General features: G+C 40.4%; 1 protein-coding gene across 2 annotated transcripts; it reads right to left on the bottom strand.

Annotated features, from left to right (window-relative positions):
- Window positions 1-562: 562 nt before the first annotated feature.
- On the bottom strand, window positions 563-17,153 carry ap1m1 (adaptor related protein complex 1 subunit mu 1). Of its 2 annotated transcripts, XM_085253998.1 has the most exons (12): window positions 16,969-17,153; window positions 16,076-16,232; window positions 15,907-15,974; window positions 15,681-15,811; window positions 12,581-12,728; window positions 12,272-12,398; window positions 11,722-11,864; window positions 9,657-9,728; window positions 9,183-9,341; window positions 8,774-8,899; window positions 1,775-1,850; window positions 563-1,364 (listed from the first exon to the last, which is right to left on the bottom strand). In XM_085253998.1, the coding sequence occupies exons 1-12, from the start codon at window positions 17,008-17,010 to the stop codon at window positions 1,342-1,344; spliced, it is 1,272 nt and encodes a 423-aa protein (XP_085110124.1). In that variant the 5' UTR covers window positions 17,011-17,153; the 3' UTR covers window positions 563-1,341. The 2 variants fall into 2 exon arrangements, with proteins under 2 accessions (XP_085110124.1, XP_085110125.1); XM_085253999.1 differs by lacking the exon at window positions 16,969-17,153 and having other exon boundaries at window positions 15,681-15,810; window positions 15,905-15,974; window positions 16,076-16,136.
- Window positions 17,154-20,524: the final 3,371 nt, after the last annotated feature.

Below are 20,524 nucleotides of genomic sequence, written 5' to 3'. Positions count from 1 at the left end.
CTCGAAAGAAAAATAAAGACAACTGGAATCTAAATGATAAAATCAAGTCTGGCCATGTTGCAGGTAATGTGGTCACTGCAACCCTCAACACCTGCTCAGAGTGACTCATATGAATTAGGAGTATCACAGTCCCCTTACAAGACAAACTTAAGCAGTGACCTCATGCCGCACCACTGCAGCTTGGCTTGGCGTGAACAATAAGTAGTCTGTGCCGGTCCATTCTACATTTCTCCTGAGCATGTCTGCGATCGCTGACCACAGTTTGAGTCACATCCTTTCCAGCTCTCCTGCTTGTTTACGGAGTGCTTGCACAGAGTTGCCTATGATATCATGGCGGCAGGGGTATTAAGAGGCGCACTGTTTGAAAAGATCTACAGGACCAGGGTGGAAAGAACCATCCAGAGTTAGCTACAACCACAGGTCTGATACAGGAAACCCCCTCGCCAAAGTTTTCCCTCAATTCAGCAATCCTCACTACTCTGCACGACAGGTGTTTGCATGTGACACTACGACAGCTCGCTGTGATGATATATACAAAATGACGCAAGCACACCATGGAACATTTTTCTCTAAATAGACATTTAATGGTTTAAAAGCGTGTAGGTACAGACAGAGGAAAGAAAAACAGCTGCTGGGGTGGGACGTAGGGATTTCTAATTGTTTACCATGCAACCGAACCTTACCGCATTTAATTTTTTGGGGGGGGGAGGGAGTCAAACTGACCAACTAACAGCACAACAGCAAAGCAGGAAATCAACACTCTGGCACGTATCAATGGCATCACATGGAGAAGATGATACAAAACATGTTTGTTTTCAATTTACAGTTTGTTTCAACTAATAACACTGATCGTTAACATATAATAAAATATATACACATCGTCAACAAAAAGGAATTGTGGCAGAACAAAGCAGCTTCATACAAAAAACTTTTCAGGCTGACCGAGTGGGATGTTGACCTGTGTGTAGCTGATTACAGTAACGTTAAATTGGAAATGTAACACTTGGTTGTTTTTTTAACAAATCTGACCCACTGTGATAGATTGTGCACGACTCTTCGCTGCATCGGGTGATGTAAACACTCCTCCTGCTATACTTGACCTTCGTATCGGGAGCCACACTGAAGTGAAACAATCAATTTCGAACCTTGCCTATCTGAAGGCTCCGTCTAAGATTTGCATTGATCATAAACAAATGTAACATCAACAAATACAAAACTAAACTAAAAGGAGATACTGGCAATCCTCCGCTGTTACGACTGCCACCTGCCATTGATAGCACATTAGCGGCTCGACTCCACCCCGTCTGACTTCCACCTGCCCACTGCCGGCTGAGGCGCTGCCTACTGAGTCCGGAGCTGGTAATCTGGGAAGGAAATGAACAGGACTTAATCAAATGGGGAAAAAAAAAAAAGAAGGGGGAATCTGAGAGAAATCAAGTGGAGGCAGCTGATGCTTTCCACCCAGAATGAATGGAATATGGAGGAAATGAGATGAGGATGTTTAGCAATTACTGGCAACATTAGCAAAAAGACCAACATGTGCAACCTTGGTAATCTCAGTGTGAAGATCGGGGAAGCTCGACAAAGAAAGTTCACTTTCTCACATTTTGCAGGACGTTGCCACATTGCCTCGTGTACTACAGCGTATCCCCTTTTCATAGAACTGCATGGGTGCAAGGTCAGTTCCCACCACATTGCACTGCATTGCCTAACTGTTGCATAATACCTGCACATATGCAGTATCTCATAACAGCACCAGTGTGAAGTGACCTACCTCCGTTTTGGGTGATGTAGCGCACCCACGGCAGGGCCTGATATCCACTCTTCTCAATGATCTTGAGGTAACGCACCTATGAGGAAGAAAAAAGAAAAAGCAGCTGATATAAATATGGTTGAAATTAAAAAAAAAAAAAAAAAAAAAAAAAAAAATTATATATATATATATATATATATATATATAGACACAAACGCACGCACACACACACACACAGAGGGGTCAATAATACGGTGTTAAAGTTCTAGAGTAATGTACTATTCTAGAGTATATTCAATGAATCATTTCCTCATAAAATTATTTGAGATATTAAAAAAATACTTTTACGTTTATCATCTAACCTGCACTCGGGCATCTAACTATAATCTAACTATGGCTACCATCCCAGTATGAACCTGGTAAGGACAAGCTACAAAACAAAACAAAAATCACACCTACAGGAAACTGACAGCTGACACTTCACCTAAGATACAAGCCTGTGAACTCTACAAAGAATGATAGCACCCAGAGGAAGTGAGTGCATTGAAAAGAAGAAAAAAAAAAAAAGACAAAACAACGTAAACTGCCTGCTTGATTTCTAACCGAGGTGCACCCTGGACAGGTTGCCGGTCGCAGGAGACCGACCCTGAGAGAAAGACACTCATTCACACTCGAGTTCACACCCAGTGTCAGTTCAATTCTAAGTGCTAACCGCTGCACCACCACACCGCCCTATTCTAAAGATGTGGTTTTATTTCCACCCAACATGCACTTATTGTTCCATTTGCTGTTTTTATAAAACTGCAACGTATGTTTATTTCTCGAATCTTGAGAAATAAACAGTTATTTCTCATAACAGCTGCACTACTTTGTTGCTCACTGGGCTTCTTGAAGAAGCATATTTAAGAGTTTAATGGCAAACCTAAAGGTTTCAGAAACATATATATATAAAACATATACATGTATAATTCTTTTATTGAATGCATTTTTTTAAAAAAATGTTTTACCCACAACGATAATTGGCATTTTCTCCAACTGCTTTCTGCATAATAGCAAGTTACCAAGCACCCGTTGCCTCTCTAAGCAGCAGGTTGATAAGCGCTCAGCAGTCGAGAGATATGCTTTTAAGGCCGTGGTGAGCTGTGAGTTGTAGTAAAAGTTTTGTTGTTGATGAGGAAGCTGTAGTATGAGTCACACAGAGAAGAGGGAAGCGACTACAGAACAGCTTTCAAGGGAGACACAAAAATAATTTACATAACTGTATTTTTGTAAGTCCTGGGAGCAAAAAAAAAAAGAGAAAAAAAAGGGGGAAAAAAATTCCACATCAGCACTATTGAGATACAACTTTCACAAGTCATTAACTGATATTTCACCAACCCAGTGTTACCACAGAGTTGATTTTCGAGAAGAGAGGCTAAAAATATCACTTCGTCTTCACTATATGTCCATCTTTGATTGCACACATGTTTTTTTTCCCTGGACAGGTGTGGGAAATGACACTGGCACAGTGTGTGTGTAAAAGTTTTTTTAAATGCTGAAATAGTTCACTTCACTTATCTGAATAATATCACAACAACATACCACAATGCAAGCAGAATTTCATGGTAATTACATGGTAAATACTGTGTAATTGGCACATCTAACACACAAAAAAAACAATATGCGGTGTCATAATTTGCAGGGATGAGGCGCAAAGCCATCTTGAAGCTGACATGACCCCCGCTCTGGGAGACGTCACCATGTCATGTCTCTATCATGCCAGTTCCCAGCTAGGAGCCGGATATACGGCGCAGGAATTTGCGGGTCAAGTGGTGGCAGGGCTCTGGTGAGGCCTCGGTACCGGCCGCCTTGTTATTACCTTCCAGTACACAGTGAGGTCAGAGCGAGAGAGCGCCGTGGTCACCAGAGACATGACGACAAGCGCATAGACGTGGGATCACCGAGTCTGCCGGCACAGCACTTCTCCTCGAACGCTGCAGCCAAACATGCAGTCGGCCTGACCGTGGGTACACAGTCAGCAAAACGGCACCAAAAGCCATCCTCCGCAAAATATCATTATGGCTTGTAAGATGAGAAGGGGAAAGGAGGATGTTTGTTGTATCTAGTTTGGTAAGTACAGACTGCATGTGTGGTCTGCACTTATCAGGCTTTTGGTAGAAGTTATGGCTCAGAAACCATCTGCCAGCATGTTTGGGTTCCTTCGACTTCACCTAAAGAAGCACAATTTGAAAATATTACAGCAGCTCTGCTCTCACTGCCACTCAGCCAAAGTGTGGGGTTGCTCCATTTTCTAGTTAAGTTTATAAGGTGGAGTTACGTGCATCACACACACTTCACATGTGCGCTTCCCTACACTTAGTGGTAGAGTTAAGAGGAACTTTCTCATGCTTTGATATTTACATGTGTCTAATTAAAATTCACGGCCTCTTCTCACACGTAGAGAGTGGCGTTACTGGCAGCATTTGGGTCTGAGACCCAGTCTGCCGTTGCCCTGTAATAAGGGAAAGGTTACAGGCTTGAAACAAGAGTTTGATGGGAATATGGCTCTTAATAGGTTCCCTCTAAAATAGTGGGTGCACCACGGTGTCAATGCAAACGTGGGGACGTTTCTCAAGCTTCTGGTCTCCCAATCAAAGCTCTGTACTTTGAAGACCTTTCAATCACTGATTCTAACACTTTGTTTATATGTTCTAAACATGTGCAGAGCAGTTCATTGCATTACTAAATTTAAAACAAGTCTTTATAACTTCTCAAATTCGACTACAACTTCCTTTTTCTCTCAATATTACAAATCAACCAAAGTGTAAAGTACAAAATGTTTTTTGAGTGATCATCTGAACAGTCTGATAAAACGCTGCAAGCAGCCCCACCTTGCAGGCAAACTTAATGAATCGGTTGAAGCTCAATGTGCAACCTGCAGCACTCAGCTGAAGTACGTTAGGTGTAAAAATCCCTGGGGTGCTTTGTGGCTTTCAGATTCAAACCTTTTCAGGTGGCTTCCTTCCAGGAAGTTACAAATTAAGCCGAGAAAGAAAAAAACGATCTTGACATTTGTTCACGGTGGAGTTTCATAGATAATCACGTTTTTTGAGTTGTGGTTTAGCGCTACATAGTTTTGCGAACACAATTATGTAAAACGAACATCTCAGATGCCTTTGCAGGTTTTGCAAAAAAAGAAAAACTGAATACTGCCCTGCAATTAAAAGTTTACTGATCACCATCAGCACGATCTTTTTAATTCCAGGATTATACTTGCAACATCCAACATCCACCCCATCGCTCCAATGTCTGCCACTTATCTGGATCCAGCTATCTAAGCAGAGCCAACTCTCCCCAGCCACCCAGAGAGACATAATCTCTCCAGCATGTCACGCGGTCTCCTAGCAGTTAGGGAAGCCCCTAATACTTCAACTCAGAGGCCTCCAGATGGCATACCAAGCAGATGACTGGACCACCTTAACTGGCTCCTTTCAATGTGGATGATCAGTGTTTGACTCACACTCTCTCCCAGTTATCAAAGTTTCTCGCTCCATCTCCAAGCGTGAGCACACACTACAGAGGAACCTCATTTCTGCTGTTTGTGTTTGCGATCTCATTCTTTTGGTCATTACTCAAACTTGTGGCCATACGTGAAGTTAGAAACATAAACTGATCAGTTCAGCCACATCTTTGAGCACTCTGTGCACCACAACAGTCCGTCATATCGCTTTACTCCCCACAGATCCTGGATTAATCTCCCGCTCCACTCTCTCCGCACTAGCGATCGAGACCACGACATGCTCCAGCTCCTCCGTCTGACTTTAAATGCAATAAACAAATGTAAAGAAAATAAGAGGCGGTGGATATGGACCACTTTATTCTCATCACTAGGCACAATTTCACTTCTGCAGGGTGTGTACAGATTAAAGTGATGAGAAAACACTTTTTTTCTGAGTGTGTTTCAGTCACCGAAGGTCACCAGTGTTTGAAGAAAACCACAAAAAAGAGGATTCATCTCCTACACTGATGCGCTATTCCACCGAAACAAAGAATATACAAACTGCAACTACAAATATCGTACTAAACATCACAGTTTAAATGTTGTTTGTGTGTGTGTTTTAAATAATTAATTACCATCTTACAGATGATGTCAGTTTTTATTGTAGGAAAAACACTTCATCCCATCACTGTGCAAAGCCACCTGTGTTACTGCACTAATTCATACATTTGCTCTTATACCAGCATCTGTTCGTTTATGAGCAAACAGTAATTTAAAGGAAGGAACAAATGGGGGATTATTTCTTTCGGCTACCTAATTGCCACAGAAAACGTCAAGCATTCTTATACTGCCAAAAAGCAACCCAATTACAACTATCATGCATTTCAATTAAGTTCAGCGTCTCGTTTCCGAGTGGGCTGCATAATATCCGTAGAATTTAATAAAGTTTTATCGAGAACCATAGGAAATGTGGAGACGCTGGAAAATATGACCTTTTAGCTCTTTTAATGGGAGCCACAGAGAAAACAGTAATAAAAGTTCAGACGTAATTGAAATTGTGTTAGCAGCAGAGAGAGGAGTCTCCAGCAGTCTCAAAGAGTCAACTATAAGTTGATGACACAGCTTATTAGTAAGACTACACTTGTGGTTTTAAAGTATTTTCTGAAGAAGGACGTTTACATACGCGTCAGTGCTTTGAGTTATAACTGACGCTACAGCTTTTGTGACAGCATGTCCTTGACTTACGTGTAACAAAAGACACACGCAGGGTTAATTATGTAACCGTCGTAGGTATATTACTTCCTTAATATACCTACGAGAGATTCGCAATGCCCTTCCCCACACAAGACTGTAAAAGCGATGAAACAGACACGTTCAGATGATTTCAGGTTCACGTGAAGGAGCGCATGTGTGAAGTGTCCAGACATGTACTGATGTCTGTGAAGGAATCAAGCCAGAGTGAGTAAGTGTGTTTGTGTTTGGCTGCCAGAGCTGGTTCTGGTGCAGCAGTGGCAGCAGATGAGTTCAGGTATGGATGTTCACACGCTTCACACGTGCTTTCCTTCCATCATTGTCCCACACTTCAGATTTGTAATACATTAAGTTTCGATAACCGTAAAAAAATATATATACATTTCCGCCTTCAGTTCTCAGATCCTACATGGACATACCCCACCCTCACTGGGTGAGTTCAATATTCATGTTAAAACTGAATATTAGTGAACAGGTGTTATTAGCTGCCTTCAGCTCATTTAAAAGTCACCTCAAGTGACGGCTAAGAACAACCAGACCCTGAAAAGGATAAGCGGAAGCGAATGGATGGATGGCTGGATGGATGGATGGTACATTGTCTGATGTTGTGTTATTGGTTTTATCTGACCTGCTGTTAAATAAATACATTCAAAACCGGTTTTTAACCCGGTGACAGTTTAGATCTTTATGCTCTCTTCGTGATACAGTGGTACCTCGTTTATCGCGGGAGTTCAAACCTTCGTAGAAAAATAAGCCCAGTACTATAGAATGAAACCAAAGATCAAACCCTGTTTTCAGAACATGGGAATAAAGCAGCTGCGAGAGAATTCAACATTAATGAATCAATGGTACGGAAGTAAAGGAAGCAAGAAGAATGAGTTGAGTAACGTTTGACTTATCTGTTTTGTTTCGCTTAATGCGCCTTATAATCCGGTGCGCCTTATGGTCTGAAATATACGGTAACTTCTACCTTCCGCAGCTACCGCAGGCGTCTTTGATGGTGCAAAATGTTTCATCGACATTGTTGTGTTAGTTGGGAGAAAACTTACAAACATACAGTGCAGCACTTCAGAGTCTCACTGCTAGCGATCGCAGATTTATGTAAATTTGACAAGCTGAACGCATTCTGTACTGTATAGGAGACATGGCACGAGATTGATTGACAATAGTCTACAGCCAATCAGGACGCAGAAAACAATGTGCTGTAAAAAGGCGAAACCGCGTTATAGTGAGGGACCACTGTATATGCCAATGACTAATGTACAGAATGACAGTCATAATGAAATGTTGAGGAAAGAGAAACGGACAGCCTGACAAACAACCTGAAAACAGCATAAAATAAGCAAAATGTGTGTGTGTGTTTTCTTTTCCTAAGACAGTTAGGCAGTGGCATTGATGTCTGGCCCAACATTCTTTAAAAAACAGCTTTTACAATGTCAAGTTTAAACATCTGACCCCTAAGAGTATCCCTAAGGATATTTCAGGAGCTCTTGCTTTAGATAAAAAGTACAACGCTAAATTACCTGTGGCTGGTGTAAAACTGAGGTATAATTGTGCGAATGTACCTGCGGAAACACTGTTATTTTCATTGGAGGCCATAATATGATATTTTCAAATGAAGTTTGTCAAGTCGCCATTGTTTCCTCACATCAAGACATGGGAAAACGCTACACATATAATCACAGGACAACTGTGATTATACAGTATGAGCAGAGTGCATGTGTGTAAGTCTGCGGCGAGCAAGAGATTTCATTTAAACATGGAGCAGAAATGAAGCCTAAACATTAGCTTCTGTCTCAGTTTCAGGTCAAAGGCAATCAAAATCCAATGAATCTACTCACCTGCTAACAAGACTGACATTTTATATCATTGTTATTAACAGAAAAGCAGAGGGCCAAGTTCAACTTGATGAGCAGTTGCCGTCTGGTTGGCTCAATGCTAGAAATTTCTTAACCACACAGGGAAGCTGACTGTTTAGCAGTGCTCCCTTACTGCCCCCTCTGGCTAAAAACAGGACCGACGTGGATTGTTTGAATTCCAGCTGTGGAAACGGGGACAGCTGTGTGATGTTGCTACATACCAAGAATTCTAAACCCAAAATAATAATCAAAACCGCAGGTGTAAATAAGCAGCATTTAGTTCAGCATGCTTACAGACAGTATGTCACAAAGGGATGATGAATACATTTTTACTGTATGAACAGAGACAGTGTTTGTTTTTTGTTTAACAGCTTGTTGTTTGCTTAGGGTTGACAAGTTATTTGAGAAACCGCCGCTCGACGGAGATCATACCTGGATGCCTGAGGTAGTGAAGTATGGGATCTCAAACTTGACACTGATTGGTGGTTTCCCCTCCTTATCTTCAGCCTCTACGCTCGGGAGGCCGAAGTGGGCTCGCATCAAATACTCCTTTCCACCCTGTGAGAAGTTGCAACACAAGCTCTTTAATAAAAGACGAAAACAAACTATAAATCTACTGTGTTTCAGCTTGTAAAAGGAAAACCATATTGTATAAAGGCCCACAGCTGCTCCGCGTTGTTTCAGAGAAGTATAATTACAATCTGCATGTTTTTATTAACAATAAAAACCAGAATTGTGTAGCTTTATAACATAAGCAAACTACCATCCAAAAGCCTAGGGTAATATTACACAATTTCTGCAACCATATGTATGAAGCTCGTGAATCACAGTTTCTGCTCACAGGGAAAGACTTGATTGACCAGACGATCTCACTGTTCTCAGGCACCCACTTCACACTGCCCACTGTGGTCTTGAATTTGGGTGAGTCAGCGTCCGTTGGCACGGGAATGTGAATCTCTACGTTGTTGGCTGTGGAACGCCTCTTGAACTGACTCTTTGCCTAAGAACCAAAACAAGCAGGTCAAGTCTAACACGCTGCTCTGCCTAAACAGGGTATTAAAACAGGGCTTAATTTAATGCGCATTTAAAACCTTAATAGTCAAGAGTTACCACGCATGACAACATGATACAGTACATAAGCAGCCTGATCATAATTGCTGTATGCTTTGCCTGACTGAACATATAGAAGCTTAAGCCAGGCTGAGCTCCAATCATTTGTAACTCCACTTAAATTTTTCTTTAAATCTGACAGCAATAATAGTTCAGCTACACATGACGCGGGCAACTAAATGTACCCACTGAAAAAGCTTCCAACCTTAATCATGTACTCAATCCGACTGTGAGAGTGCTTCTCGATAACAGACTCAATCCAGATCAGGGGCTTCACCTGAAACAGAAAAACCACATCGATTTTAAGTGCACAAATGTCGAACGCACCACTTTAAATAACACATGACTTAGTCGCCACCCAGAGGGCAGCAGGTGTTACTACAGCAACCGAATATAAGTCATTTTGAGACTAGCTTGTACATTTATTTTGTTTCTACAGCAACCAGCAAAAGATACTCATATACTCATGCTGCAGTGGTGTCGGCTGTATTGTGTGAAATCTTGTAAAGGAAAATTAGGGAGAAACAGAGATTGCTCAAAACTTTGGAGTGACTTTGCAATCTGCGTTATTATGTAACTGCTTCTTGGTATATCCTTTTAAAATAGACGGTTACATCATCAAGTTACAAGAGACTGAACTTTAATCTTGTTTGATCAACTTTAATGTTTCCTTTGTATTTTTGTACCTTACGATATAAAGCGCTTTCGAGGCAACTGTTGTTGTGATTTGGCTCTATATAAATAATCTTTATTTATGAACTATGCCCAGCAAGCACAGATCTGGATTTAAAATGAACAGGTTTGTATTTTTTGTCCACACGCAGACAGCCTTCGTGCTTAATCTGACGCACAGGTTATGGTATAGAAGCAGGTATAATATGGAAAAACCAAAGTATAAAAGAAACCATCCTTCAAACAGTTTTTACACGTATACGGTAAAGGGCTTAAAAGGCATAAAATAAAATACAGACAATTTAAAAAGTATTAAGAAGCTTAGCTGAGTAATATAACCAAGAAAAATTGCTTCTTAGATTAACAATTTCAGTTCTGCGCGCTGCAGCTCCTTGTTAACTAAAACTGAAAGACTTCTGCTCAACTACACCACTTCCTTTCCGGCACGCTTACTGGTAAAACTGTTGTGAAACACTTATAGAAACCATGAACCGAGTCCAAACTGGCAGAACATTGTAAGTCTGCCTATAGATTACCATTTGACTCAACAAATGCAATTTATCAGTTCCTTTCATCGAAAAAAGTTTGTCATTTTAAACGTTTTTTGAGAGTAGAGGATGATGGTTGAGCTCTTATCTGCTCTCTTTTTGTTTTTTGAGAGTGTTTTTTTCCCCTTCAGAAAAAAAGCACAGTTAAACACTATTCATAACACACGCCTATGTGTGACAACCACAGACCAAGTACTAAACCGTGTGGTTGTGTTTCACCTGTTTTCTTCTGTGGTTATCACAAACATTGATGAACAGATGAGGTACTAGTCTAAGCTGCTGGCTCATGAATACAGGCGTATTTACCCCATATGTGTATTTGTACAGGTATATAATGACTTTAATATATTCCCGTTGGGGTTTTTTTTTCTTTTCTTTTTTTTTTCCTTTCTTTCTTTTTTGTTTGCTTTGTTATGTTTTATGCTTTTCTTGATAATGAATAAAACTGTTTAAAGAGAAAAACATTGATGAACAGATGAGGTACTAGTCTAAGCTGCTGGCTCATGAATACAGGCGTATTTCTGTATACAAATAATTCTGCAACAAACCCCCCACCGTCGCTACCACCCCGAAACAGCCTTCTCCCAAAGGAGTTCTATTCAAAATATTTTTAACCTGTTTTTTTATATTAGTTCTGGTTCAAATTCACTTTACTTAAAATATCTATTTTAATCAAACCAGAAATAACAGAAAAACGCAAAGACTCGCATAACATAAAGTATATGGGAAAATAAAGCAACACTTACTTAACTATAAGCAGACCAATTGCGTAGTTGCCCCCTACAGGCCCATTTTGAAAGGAAAAGCCCAACATAAAACATTTTGAAATGGGTTTTTTTTGTCCCCCAAAAAGAAGCAAGCAAACACTTTATCTTCTTGGTAATTAAAAACACTCACTAAGGTGACATTAGGAGGCTTTATAGCAGAGGTTCTCATACATTTTCTGGAAAGCTTCCACTTCAGATGCAGAAAATGCTCCTTAATTTCTATCAAGCTGAATTTCTGGTTTGGACTCTAACTACTCGACTTGTTCAGCCACATATTACTCACGTGAGTGTTGAGGCGGTAGGACATGAGCTCAAACTCTCCGTCGGGAGGAATGAAGGAGATGGTGCGGTCGTTCTCAAAGCGAGACAGACGGACACACTGGTGAAACTTGACATCCTCCAGCTCTACTGATTTACTCTTCCCTCCTGCAAATACAAGCATCAGAGGCGATTTAACGCGATTAACCAAATTAGCACGAATCAGGCACAGACTAAATAGTTGTTCTAAATAAAATGCGATTTTCCACATGGTACGGCAGGCTGTCAACCAATCAGAATCTCAGTGGCTTGGCTCAGTTCCTTCTGTCAATGTGTCAAAGTATCCTTGTGCAAGATACCGAACCCCGAGTTCCCTCCGATGCATCCATCAAAATGTGAGCGTGTGTGAACGTTAGATAAAAGCGCTTAGGTAAAGATACAAGAACTATGTGTGCTTAAATGACAGAAAAGCACTGTCATCTGGTTATTTTTACATCTATTATTACATCAACTATTCATTTATTGCTCGAAAGCTTCAATGCTTTTTTTTTCTTAGCAGCAAAGAAACAACTCACGTCCAGTGTTTTCAAACAGAACTTTGTCGTTCAGTCCGAGCCGTAGCTCGGGCATTCCAGAAAGGAAGACGCGCATCTTTATGGAACCAACAATCTCGCTACGGAGAACATTGCCGTTGGCACTAACCTGAAAGACAGTCAATGAGTAAAGAGGAACAGATGAAAGCACATATTAGCGATCAAAGACTGTACACACAAAACAGCAAGCTGGACAGTCGGAATGCGCTGTGACGCACCGGGAGAGGAAGTTTACAAACACTCTGACCGGCATTCCTTATGCAACTCGGGCCTTCTAAAACAAGTTCCTACCAGGAGGTTCACTGACTCAATGACGTCCAGGAAGACCTCATTTTTCCTGTACTTGATACCCTCTGACCTCCAGGAGACAGCGTTGGTGACTGTGGCGGGGGGTCGCGGGGCTCCAGTGTCTAGCTTGTGGCCCTCCTGAGTTATGTATCTGAGAGACAAAAAAATGTAAACAGGAGAAAAACCTGAGAAAAGGGGAAATTAACTGTCTGAGATGGCGAGTTCCCAGAAAACATCAAAGAAGAACAGAGATTGTTGATTTTATGAGGGAGGATTGTCTGACTTATTACTGTACTCATGTGGGGGAAATCCAGAGTTGGTTTGCTGCACGTCTACATCACTCACTTTTGAAAGACTAAACGGTCATTTACAGTCGTTTATGGTGATGACAGTAAGATCTTTTTGACTTGTAGGTATGCAGAAATGACGGGATAATACCACAAGGGAAAGCGCAAACTGTAAAAATCGGACATAAATAAATAAAACAATCAAATATGCTTTTTAGCACAGTGATTTGCACTGATTGAAAACCTGAGAAAATGTCATCGGGAAATTAGCAGTTAAAGCAGTAATGATTACAAATGACAGAAATTTGGCTGCATTCAGCCGCAGGTAAAACGATCTCTGTTTAAGATCTACTGTTTTTTCTACTGAGATTAGATGCACTTTATTGTTTGAGTGATTACAGTGTTTTTTTATTCAGGAAACTTCGGGGCTGTTGGTTTTTTTGTACTACGAAGGTCAATCACTTCTTAACAGGTTACGTAGCCAGGGTAACTTGTGCTGCGAACCAAACCTGCCCCAAAACAGGTTATGTCTGAGATTAAAGACCAACCTGAGAAATCCTCACCTACTGACCAAGCCGGTCTCTGGAAATTAGCGTCAGCATTCCTTAAAGACCCCTTATATTTCTGTGCACGTATAGTAGGAGCATCAAAAGTATTTTTTTTTCCTTACATGCCATTTTATTCCTTGATTTTTTCCCCCTATGATCCTAAAACTTGATACCCATTTGTAGGCATACGTAGGTTTAAGGCTATGTTTGAATTTCATTTTTGATTTTATTCACTGCTCGTTCTCAGCCAGCAGCTGAAAGGATAAAACTGTCTGTTAAACATTAATTTAATGAAATACTCAATTATAATCCACCAGATTCTCCTGCGTCATAATGACAAACATCCAGCTTTCAAATAGGATCAACTTTATTTATAAAGCAAATCTTGACCAAAGCGCTTAAAGGGCTCTAACATTCGCACGGTGCTTTTAATACTAATCTACTGTACAGTGGTTTTCCTCTCACACACACACACACACCCACGGCTCTCGCTCAGTTAGCTTTGTAATAGCCTGCCGACGTGTCTGCAGCAGCTGTGTTACTTTCAGTCTGTATCATGTGCTTAACGTCTTTGCATTTTTCCCATAGTTACGTTTTATCTACCGTTACAGATTCCTCAGCCTCTCGTCACATGCTTCCAATAACGCCCGATTCATGTCAACACATAGGGGAAAGTCTGGCTTACTGAGCAAGTTGATAACTGGCTTCACATGACTGCTTATCACGATTGCTAATGTTATGGTAAGTGAATCCAGATAAGGAAGAGATAGCCTGGCTTTGTTGAACTCATTGTGTTTGAGGCCCAGTTGTTTATCAGCAACAGCTGTCTTAGTATGGTTAGCTCAAAAAGCACCCTAAAGTTAATTTCCAATAATCTTGTCGTTTATTCAGGCAGCACAGTGATTCAGCGATTAGCGCTGGTTCAGGCTCAGCTGGGCGCATTCTGTGTATGTTTTCTCTGAGTGCTCCAGAGACGTGCGGTATGATCTGGACAGCTCACCAGTCCATCACAGAGACATCCAACCATTCAAACTTACATTGACACCTTAAAGCCAATTCAGAATCACCAGTTAACCTAACAAGTTAACAACCTAACAAGTTAACAACCTAACCTATGTCTTTTGGACTGTGGGAGGAAGGCTCCACACACGAGCCAGTCAGCAGGTGAACTGAAACCCAGAGCCTTCTTCTTAAACTGAAATAAACTGGTTTCAAAAACATTTTCTTTTTGATTAACTTTGCAGCTGTACAGATGTCAGACCTACACTGTAAAGTGCAGCATTATATCATGGAGATTATTTTGTCTTTTATTACAAGCCCAATTCTAAAAGTTGGGATGCTGTGTAAAATATAAAACCCCCCAGAATGCAGCGATCTGCAAATCTCATAAACCCACATTTTATTCACAACACAACGTAGAAAACACACCAAAGGTTTAGCTCTGAGTGAATTTGATGGCAGCAATAAGTCGAAAAATAAAGTTGGGATGAGGCAACAAAAGAGTGGGAATTAAGTGGCACTAAAAAGAAACGTCTGAAGGAAAATTTTGCAACTAATGAGGTTAACCGGCTACATGATCAGGTATTAAAAGAACATCATAAAAACACAGAGCTTGTCTGACATCATCAAACTCAAAATTTTAATTTCAACCTTTTTTTTCTTAAGATTTTCACAGATTAAACATTTGGTAAGAACCCAGATTTTCCTGTGAATAAAATCTGGGTTCATGAGATTTGAAAAAAATCACTTTTTACTATCTTGTTTACATTTTACACAACATTTCAACTTTTGGTTAGCCCTCCCAATTGTAGGATTCAGGGGTATCAATCAATACTGGTATCAATGAAAGACTATTAATAAGTTTTCAGTCTTGGATGAGTACCTCAACCTGCTCTGTATACCTCATTGAAAACAGACTAGGTTCACGTTTAGAGAGTCTGCCATGTTGTATGGTTTCTAAAGAACTTTTTCGTAGCCACCACAACCTCTCCTACACACATTTAAAGGGTGAGCCCAAGGGTATTCATATGGTTGCGATCTGCAGTTTCACCACTAGATGGCAGTAATTTGCTTCTTATAACTGTTACAGTATGCTAGGAGCCCCATGACTTTGCTTATATATGTTTTAGTTATGAATAACTAAAATGTTATTTTACACATTTGAGTTTCTTTGGTGTAAGAATAAAAATGGACCCATGACCCTGAAAATCCAGCACTTATGAACCCTCATGTTACCTGCAGTGAGACAGCAGCTAAGAGGATACTCACTCTTGGAGAATTTTGCTGTCAGTGGTCTGAGGATAGCCAAAGTCCATCAGCTCATCCATGAGCTCATATATGATAACAAAGTTGTCTCTAATGCTCTCCTCCTCTAATTCTTTGAAATACTCTGAAAAAACCTAAAACAACACAAATAAACACGTTGCACTTGTAGCAAAAGTATATGCATGTGTTATTGTTATTAACTAAAAGCTGGTGAATAATTAAATCATACCTGAACAATTTTGTACAAGAAAGAGAAAACCAGGGAGACGCTGGCATTTTTTTTGGATGTTGCAACCACTGATGTGGCGTGTGTTAAGAAGTGTAACTACAGGACAGAGAGTAAGTACAACACGTGCACACCGTAAATGTTGATGTGTTTTGAGGATTAATAAGGATACAGTAGAGATTATTGTGTTTGATCCACATGAAACGGACGCCGCCATGAGCCAGAATTGGTGATAGCGTGCCCTCTTCCTCTTTGTCCATCAGAAGGGTCATGAAGTGCTCAATCTCTGACATATCCACATCTCCCCGATAATTTCGGCACACCAAGACCTGAAAGAGAAAAACAGCACATGTGCAGCTTTCATTAATATCAGTAAGTCACTGTATTTTCACATTAAAGCTCAAAACATGCGTTGCTGCCCAAAAAAGAAAAGAAAAGGCATGAGTATATTCACTGTATCTCAGAATGTATGTAAAGCCAGGGCAGTATATAGCAACAATATCATCATAACAACAGATATTTACATCTCCATATGTGCAGGCAATCTCCTTCACACCAAACACAAAGTTTTTTTTTTTATTTAAAAGGGATTCACGTGTTATTATTACACCTGCAAGGCTAAAGCAGAGACGTGGGTGGAAACTAAATACAGGTAAACCTGATACCTTAGGAATTTTTCATGCCCTTTATGTCTTTTCCACTTTTCCATTGATTTAGTCGGATTCAAAACCGACTGTTCGTGTAAATCACAAAGCATCATCACAAGCCCCCGGGCTGTAAATTCAGTGTACAACTCCCTGCTGCTAACAGCTGGTCCCCTGGCTGTTAGTCATCGGGTTACATTTTTATTCAACGCTATCGCCTGACATCACTCCAGGTGACACCTGTCATATAAATTGAAAATTGCTGACTTTCGTTACAAGGTAAACCCTCTAAATTGCAGTGTGAACCGTTGAAGATACGCTAGCTGCTCGCTGCAGACTGAGCCGCATTATAATCTGTCAAGCAAGAATGTGCTAGCTAGGCTAACCTTAGCTTAGCATCGCCCCTCCACTGTTACTTTACCTTTCCCTTCAAATCCAAGACGTACACGGCGCTCGCAGACATCTTGAACTTATTTACACGAGCCCAGCTAAGCTCGTTATCAGTTGATAATGTTGGCGAAAACTAGTTCAGTGGTAAAAATCAAAGAACAGACTTCCATTCATAATACTGAAAAGAAGAACACAACCCTTCCCCTTTTCTTAACACTCTACATTCGCAAGGAGCGCCCCCTGTGGAATAGGAGGGAGCACTACAAGTCTCTGGCATCCTTTTTTTTTTTAAAACAAAAAACATTTTATGGTTAAGTCAGTAAGACAGGAACTTAATTTAGATCATTATTAAATAATCTATATGGTAACAACAACAACAACAATAATAAAATAATAATAATAATAATAATAATAATAATAATGACCTTTAAAAACAGGGCTTATGCTTAATTATCTCACCCTTTTAAAATAATTATTAGTCTTTGAGGTAACCAAACAGCCTGCATATAAGCTGGAGTCATGATGGAGTGTAAACCAGTCTGGTGTGTAATCATGCCACTGATCATGCCACCTACTGTCATTGTTGTCATGTTCACATCCATGATAGAAACTGCTGCTCATGTCTTATCTCACTTTTGCTGACATGCTGTGAGATTCTTGATAGAATCTGAGAACACAACAAAAAGATCCGGAAGATTGAAACTGGCAAAGATGGCTAAATGCTGATTAGACATTTCCATGCAAACATGCCAGTATAAACATCTTAGCAATCTCATAGTTTCTGGTTTGTGTTATCCTGTATGCTGACACCAACTTTGCTTTAGTATTGTAGCTCCATCTTCTGGATTGATGTGTCACACATGTTTTACGATACATAATGATCACCACAAGATAGCACCGTTTTCAACTGTTTTAGTGTCCAACAGAATAAAGTGCAGCAGTGGGTCTTAATTAAATATGACAGCATCAAACAATTCAACATTTGTTATATAATAAAATACATGTTTTCATATTTATTACTAGTAAGTTAACTTGTCGATTACTTTGAATAGTTTAGATTTTAGGGGTGCACTGGTCAACACTGTCATCTCACAGCTTCAAATCTGTGAGGTTCCATATTCTACATTTGCAAAGACATGCATGTGAAGTTAGCTGGTGATTTTAAATTAGCTGCAGTTGTGAAGGTGACAGTTGGCAGTTGTCTGTGTCAGGCCTGTAATGGAGCGGCATAGGCTCCAGGCCTAAGAGGTTTCAGTTTAATTTCAGGCACTTGTGTTGGAAGGTGAATGATTTGCATTTCTGCTTAATTTCAAAGATCTGATGATGTCAAAATAGGAGTCAATACATGACACAACGAAAAGCTTTTATTTATAAACCATGGCTTTGTGCATATGGTGCCTTTAGGGTCACTTTAAACCACACCAACTGACTTCCTCAGAGGTGAAACACAAGGAGAAGTCCTGCTGTTTAATATACAAAAAATATAATGCTTATTAATGTGTCAGTGTGTCAAATTACACAAAGCTACTGCAGTGATATTGGAAGCATTACAGGCTTAGTATTAAGATAACAGAAGCCTGAGAGCTTGTTCAAGTGTGCTAACCCAAACAAACACACTTGGCTAAATTTGCATTCCCAGCTAATAGAGGTAGCTGAAGAGAGGACAATACAAAAATGCATTGTGGGTGAAAATAAAGCTGTACACAGTCCCACTTTCTACTGGTTTTGCACCTCTGCCTTTGGTATGAAAAGAATCTCAGCTGTGGGTTTGAGCAGCCCGACTGTCATCCTAATGCAAATGATCATCGTACTAATTACAACAGCTGATGTGAAAGGATGAAATGGCATCCCAGCAACAAATACTGACATCATCAGAGGTTAAAACACCCATGAAACACAAGTAGAAGTCCTGCTGTTTCGTATCATCTAAAAATATAATGCTTATTACTGTGTCGGTTTATAATGCACAAACCTACTGCAGTGATTAGGGAGTATTACACGTTTATTATTAAATTAAACTAAATCCAGGATCCTGCTTCAGTGCACGACTCCAAACAGCTGGTGTTTGTTCTTCTTTTTTAATTGATTTTTAGCACCCAGTCTCGGAGTCTTGGAGTGACTCTTTCAGCTGTGGGCTTGCGTACGAACACTGCACCCTGTCACGGTGACAAATCTCTCATCCCTTGGCTGGAGCGATGGAGTCTACACATTGTCAGAAGTCACAGATACAACTGGACTGGACTGAGTTACACAGCCAAATATAACAGACTGCTGCTTCCCTCAACCACTTCCATACTTTCTACGTGCTGTTTGTGTCTCGTTTATAGACATGTTTGTACAGAACCCTCATAGATCAAGAGAGCTGATATGTTTACTCTGGCTGACAAATCGGTTTGTCTCACTCTGAGTCAATGCATCACCCAGGTGTTACATTTGATTGTACAGGTATTCCCACCGTAAATCCTTTGAGTAGTATATGTTCTTTATTGTGTCATCAAACAGAGTACATAAAGCACAACTGCTTTTGTAAGTAAAATGAGTCCACCATTATGACAAATCCATGACATCAGCCATTTAAGACTTCTAAAAGAGTGCTAGTTTGTGTCCTTTGTGGTACTGCTCATGTAAACTCTAATCTGTTCCACCATTCCCATAGCTTTGTGATTTATACTTAGCAGGACTTTGACTCTACTCCCAAGGCGATACTGTGGCTTTTGGGGGAGTTTTTACCATACAAGGAGAAGAGGAGTTTAGCTGGGTTTCCTGTGGGAGGGTTCTGATTTCTCTCACTCCACTTCTGATTCTCTCTCTCTCTCTCTCTCTGATATCTCCTGTCCTATCTCTTTCTGTTCCCCTGCACAGGTTCTGCTCCAAACCTGCTTTCTCATCACAAGAAAGCGTGAACAGCGTCCTGAATATCATTTAGTGAAAGATCTTCCAAATTCCCTGATTGCAAACGTGAATGCAATTGTGTAACCATAACACTTTGTGCAACTGGCATTCTGACACACCAAATAAGGTGCACAGTCACTACCAACACTGAATGTAATGATGTAAGCTTGTGTTAACTCCAGGATCTTGAAGCTATCAAACTGCCACCACGTTTGTAAACCTCTGCCTAAAAAGGCTCCTGCGTGCTCAAATCCTGCTGGTCTCTTACTCAGAACGCAAAGAAAAGATTGAAATTCCTACAACCATATTCCATCAACTTTCCTCAACGTTACCCTGGAAAAGCCCAAAAGGCCAACTCAAAACTAAAAGAAAGAAAAACAAACACAGCAGACAGTTTTTTGTTTGACAGATTTCTTTATCCAGTCTTAACCAGCTCTAACTTCAGCTTTGTGATCACACCTTTTTTTGGTTCATGTGGGCCCAAAATTACTGAACACACAAAGGAGCTCTGTTCCTTCAGCATACCTGGAATAATGTACATTCCGGTAACACACGGCTTTCCCCAGACAGCAATTCTCCTCAGACTCAGATGGCCTGAAACACAGACTCTCAGGTTTATACAATGCTGTCTTTACCAGAGCTTGGCCAAAATAGTGTCTGTATAAAGACTAATAACAACCAAGATGATGCATGCT

The sequence above is a fragment of the Mchenga conophoros genome, linkage group LG18, assembly GCF_057382185.1.
Source record: "Mchenga conophoros isolate Kocher_MC1m ecotype Shallow Benthic linkage group LG18, M_conophoros_male_GT1.1, whole genome shotgun sequence".
In the NCBI taxonomy this organism is placed as follows: domain Eukaryota; kingdom Metazoa; phylum Chordata; class Actinopteri; order Cichliformes; family Cichlidae; genus Mchenga; species Mchenga conophoros.
Note: the sequence above shows the minus strand (reverse complement) of the source record. Positions and strands in the feature narration are given on the sequence as shown.

Bases quoted from the DNA above. Each gene is read 5' to 3' on its own strand.
- ap1m1 (XM_085253998.1), bottom strand. From the start codon at position 17,010: ATGTCTGCGAGCGCCGTGTACGTCTTGGATTTGAAGGGAAAG. The intron at 15,975-16,075 runs GTATCCTTATTA...ACGCCACATCAG, and splicing joins CAAACACAATAATCTCTACT to TGGTTGCAACATCCAAAAAA. The intron at 15,812-15,906 runs GTATGATTTAAT...GTGTTGTTTTAG, and splicing joins TCTTGTACAAAATTGTTCAG to GTTTTTTCAGAGTATTTCAA.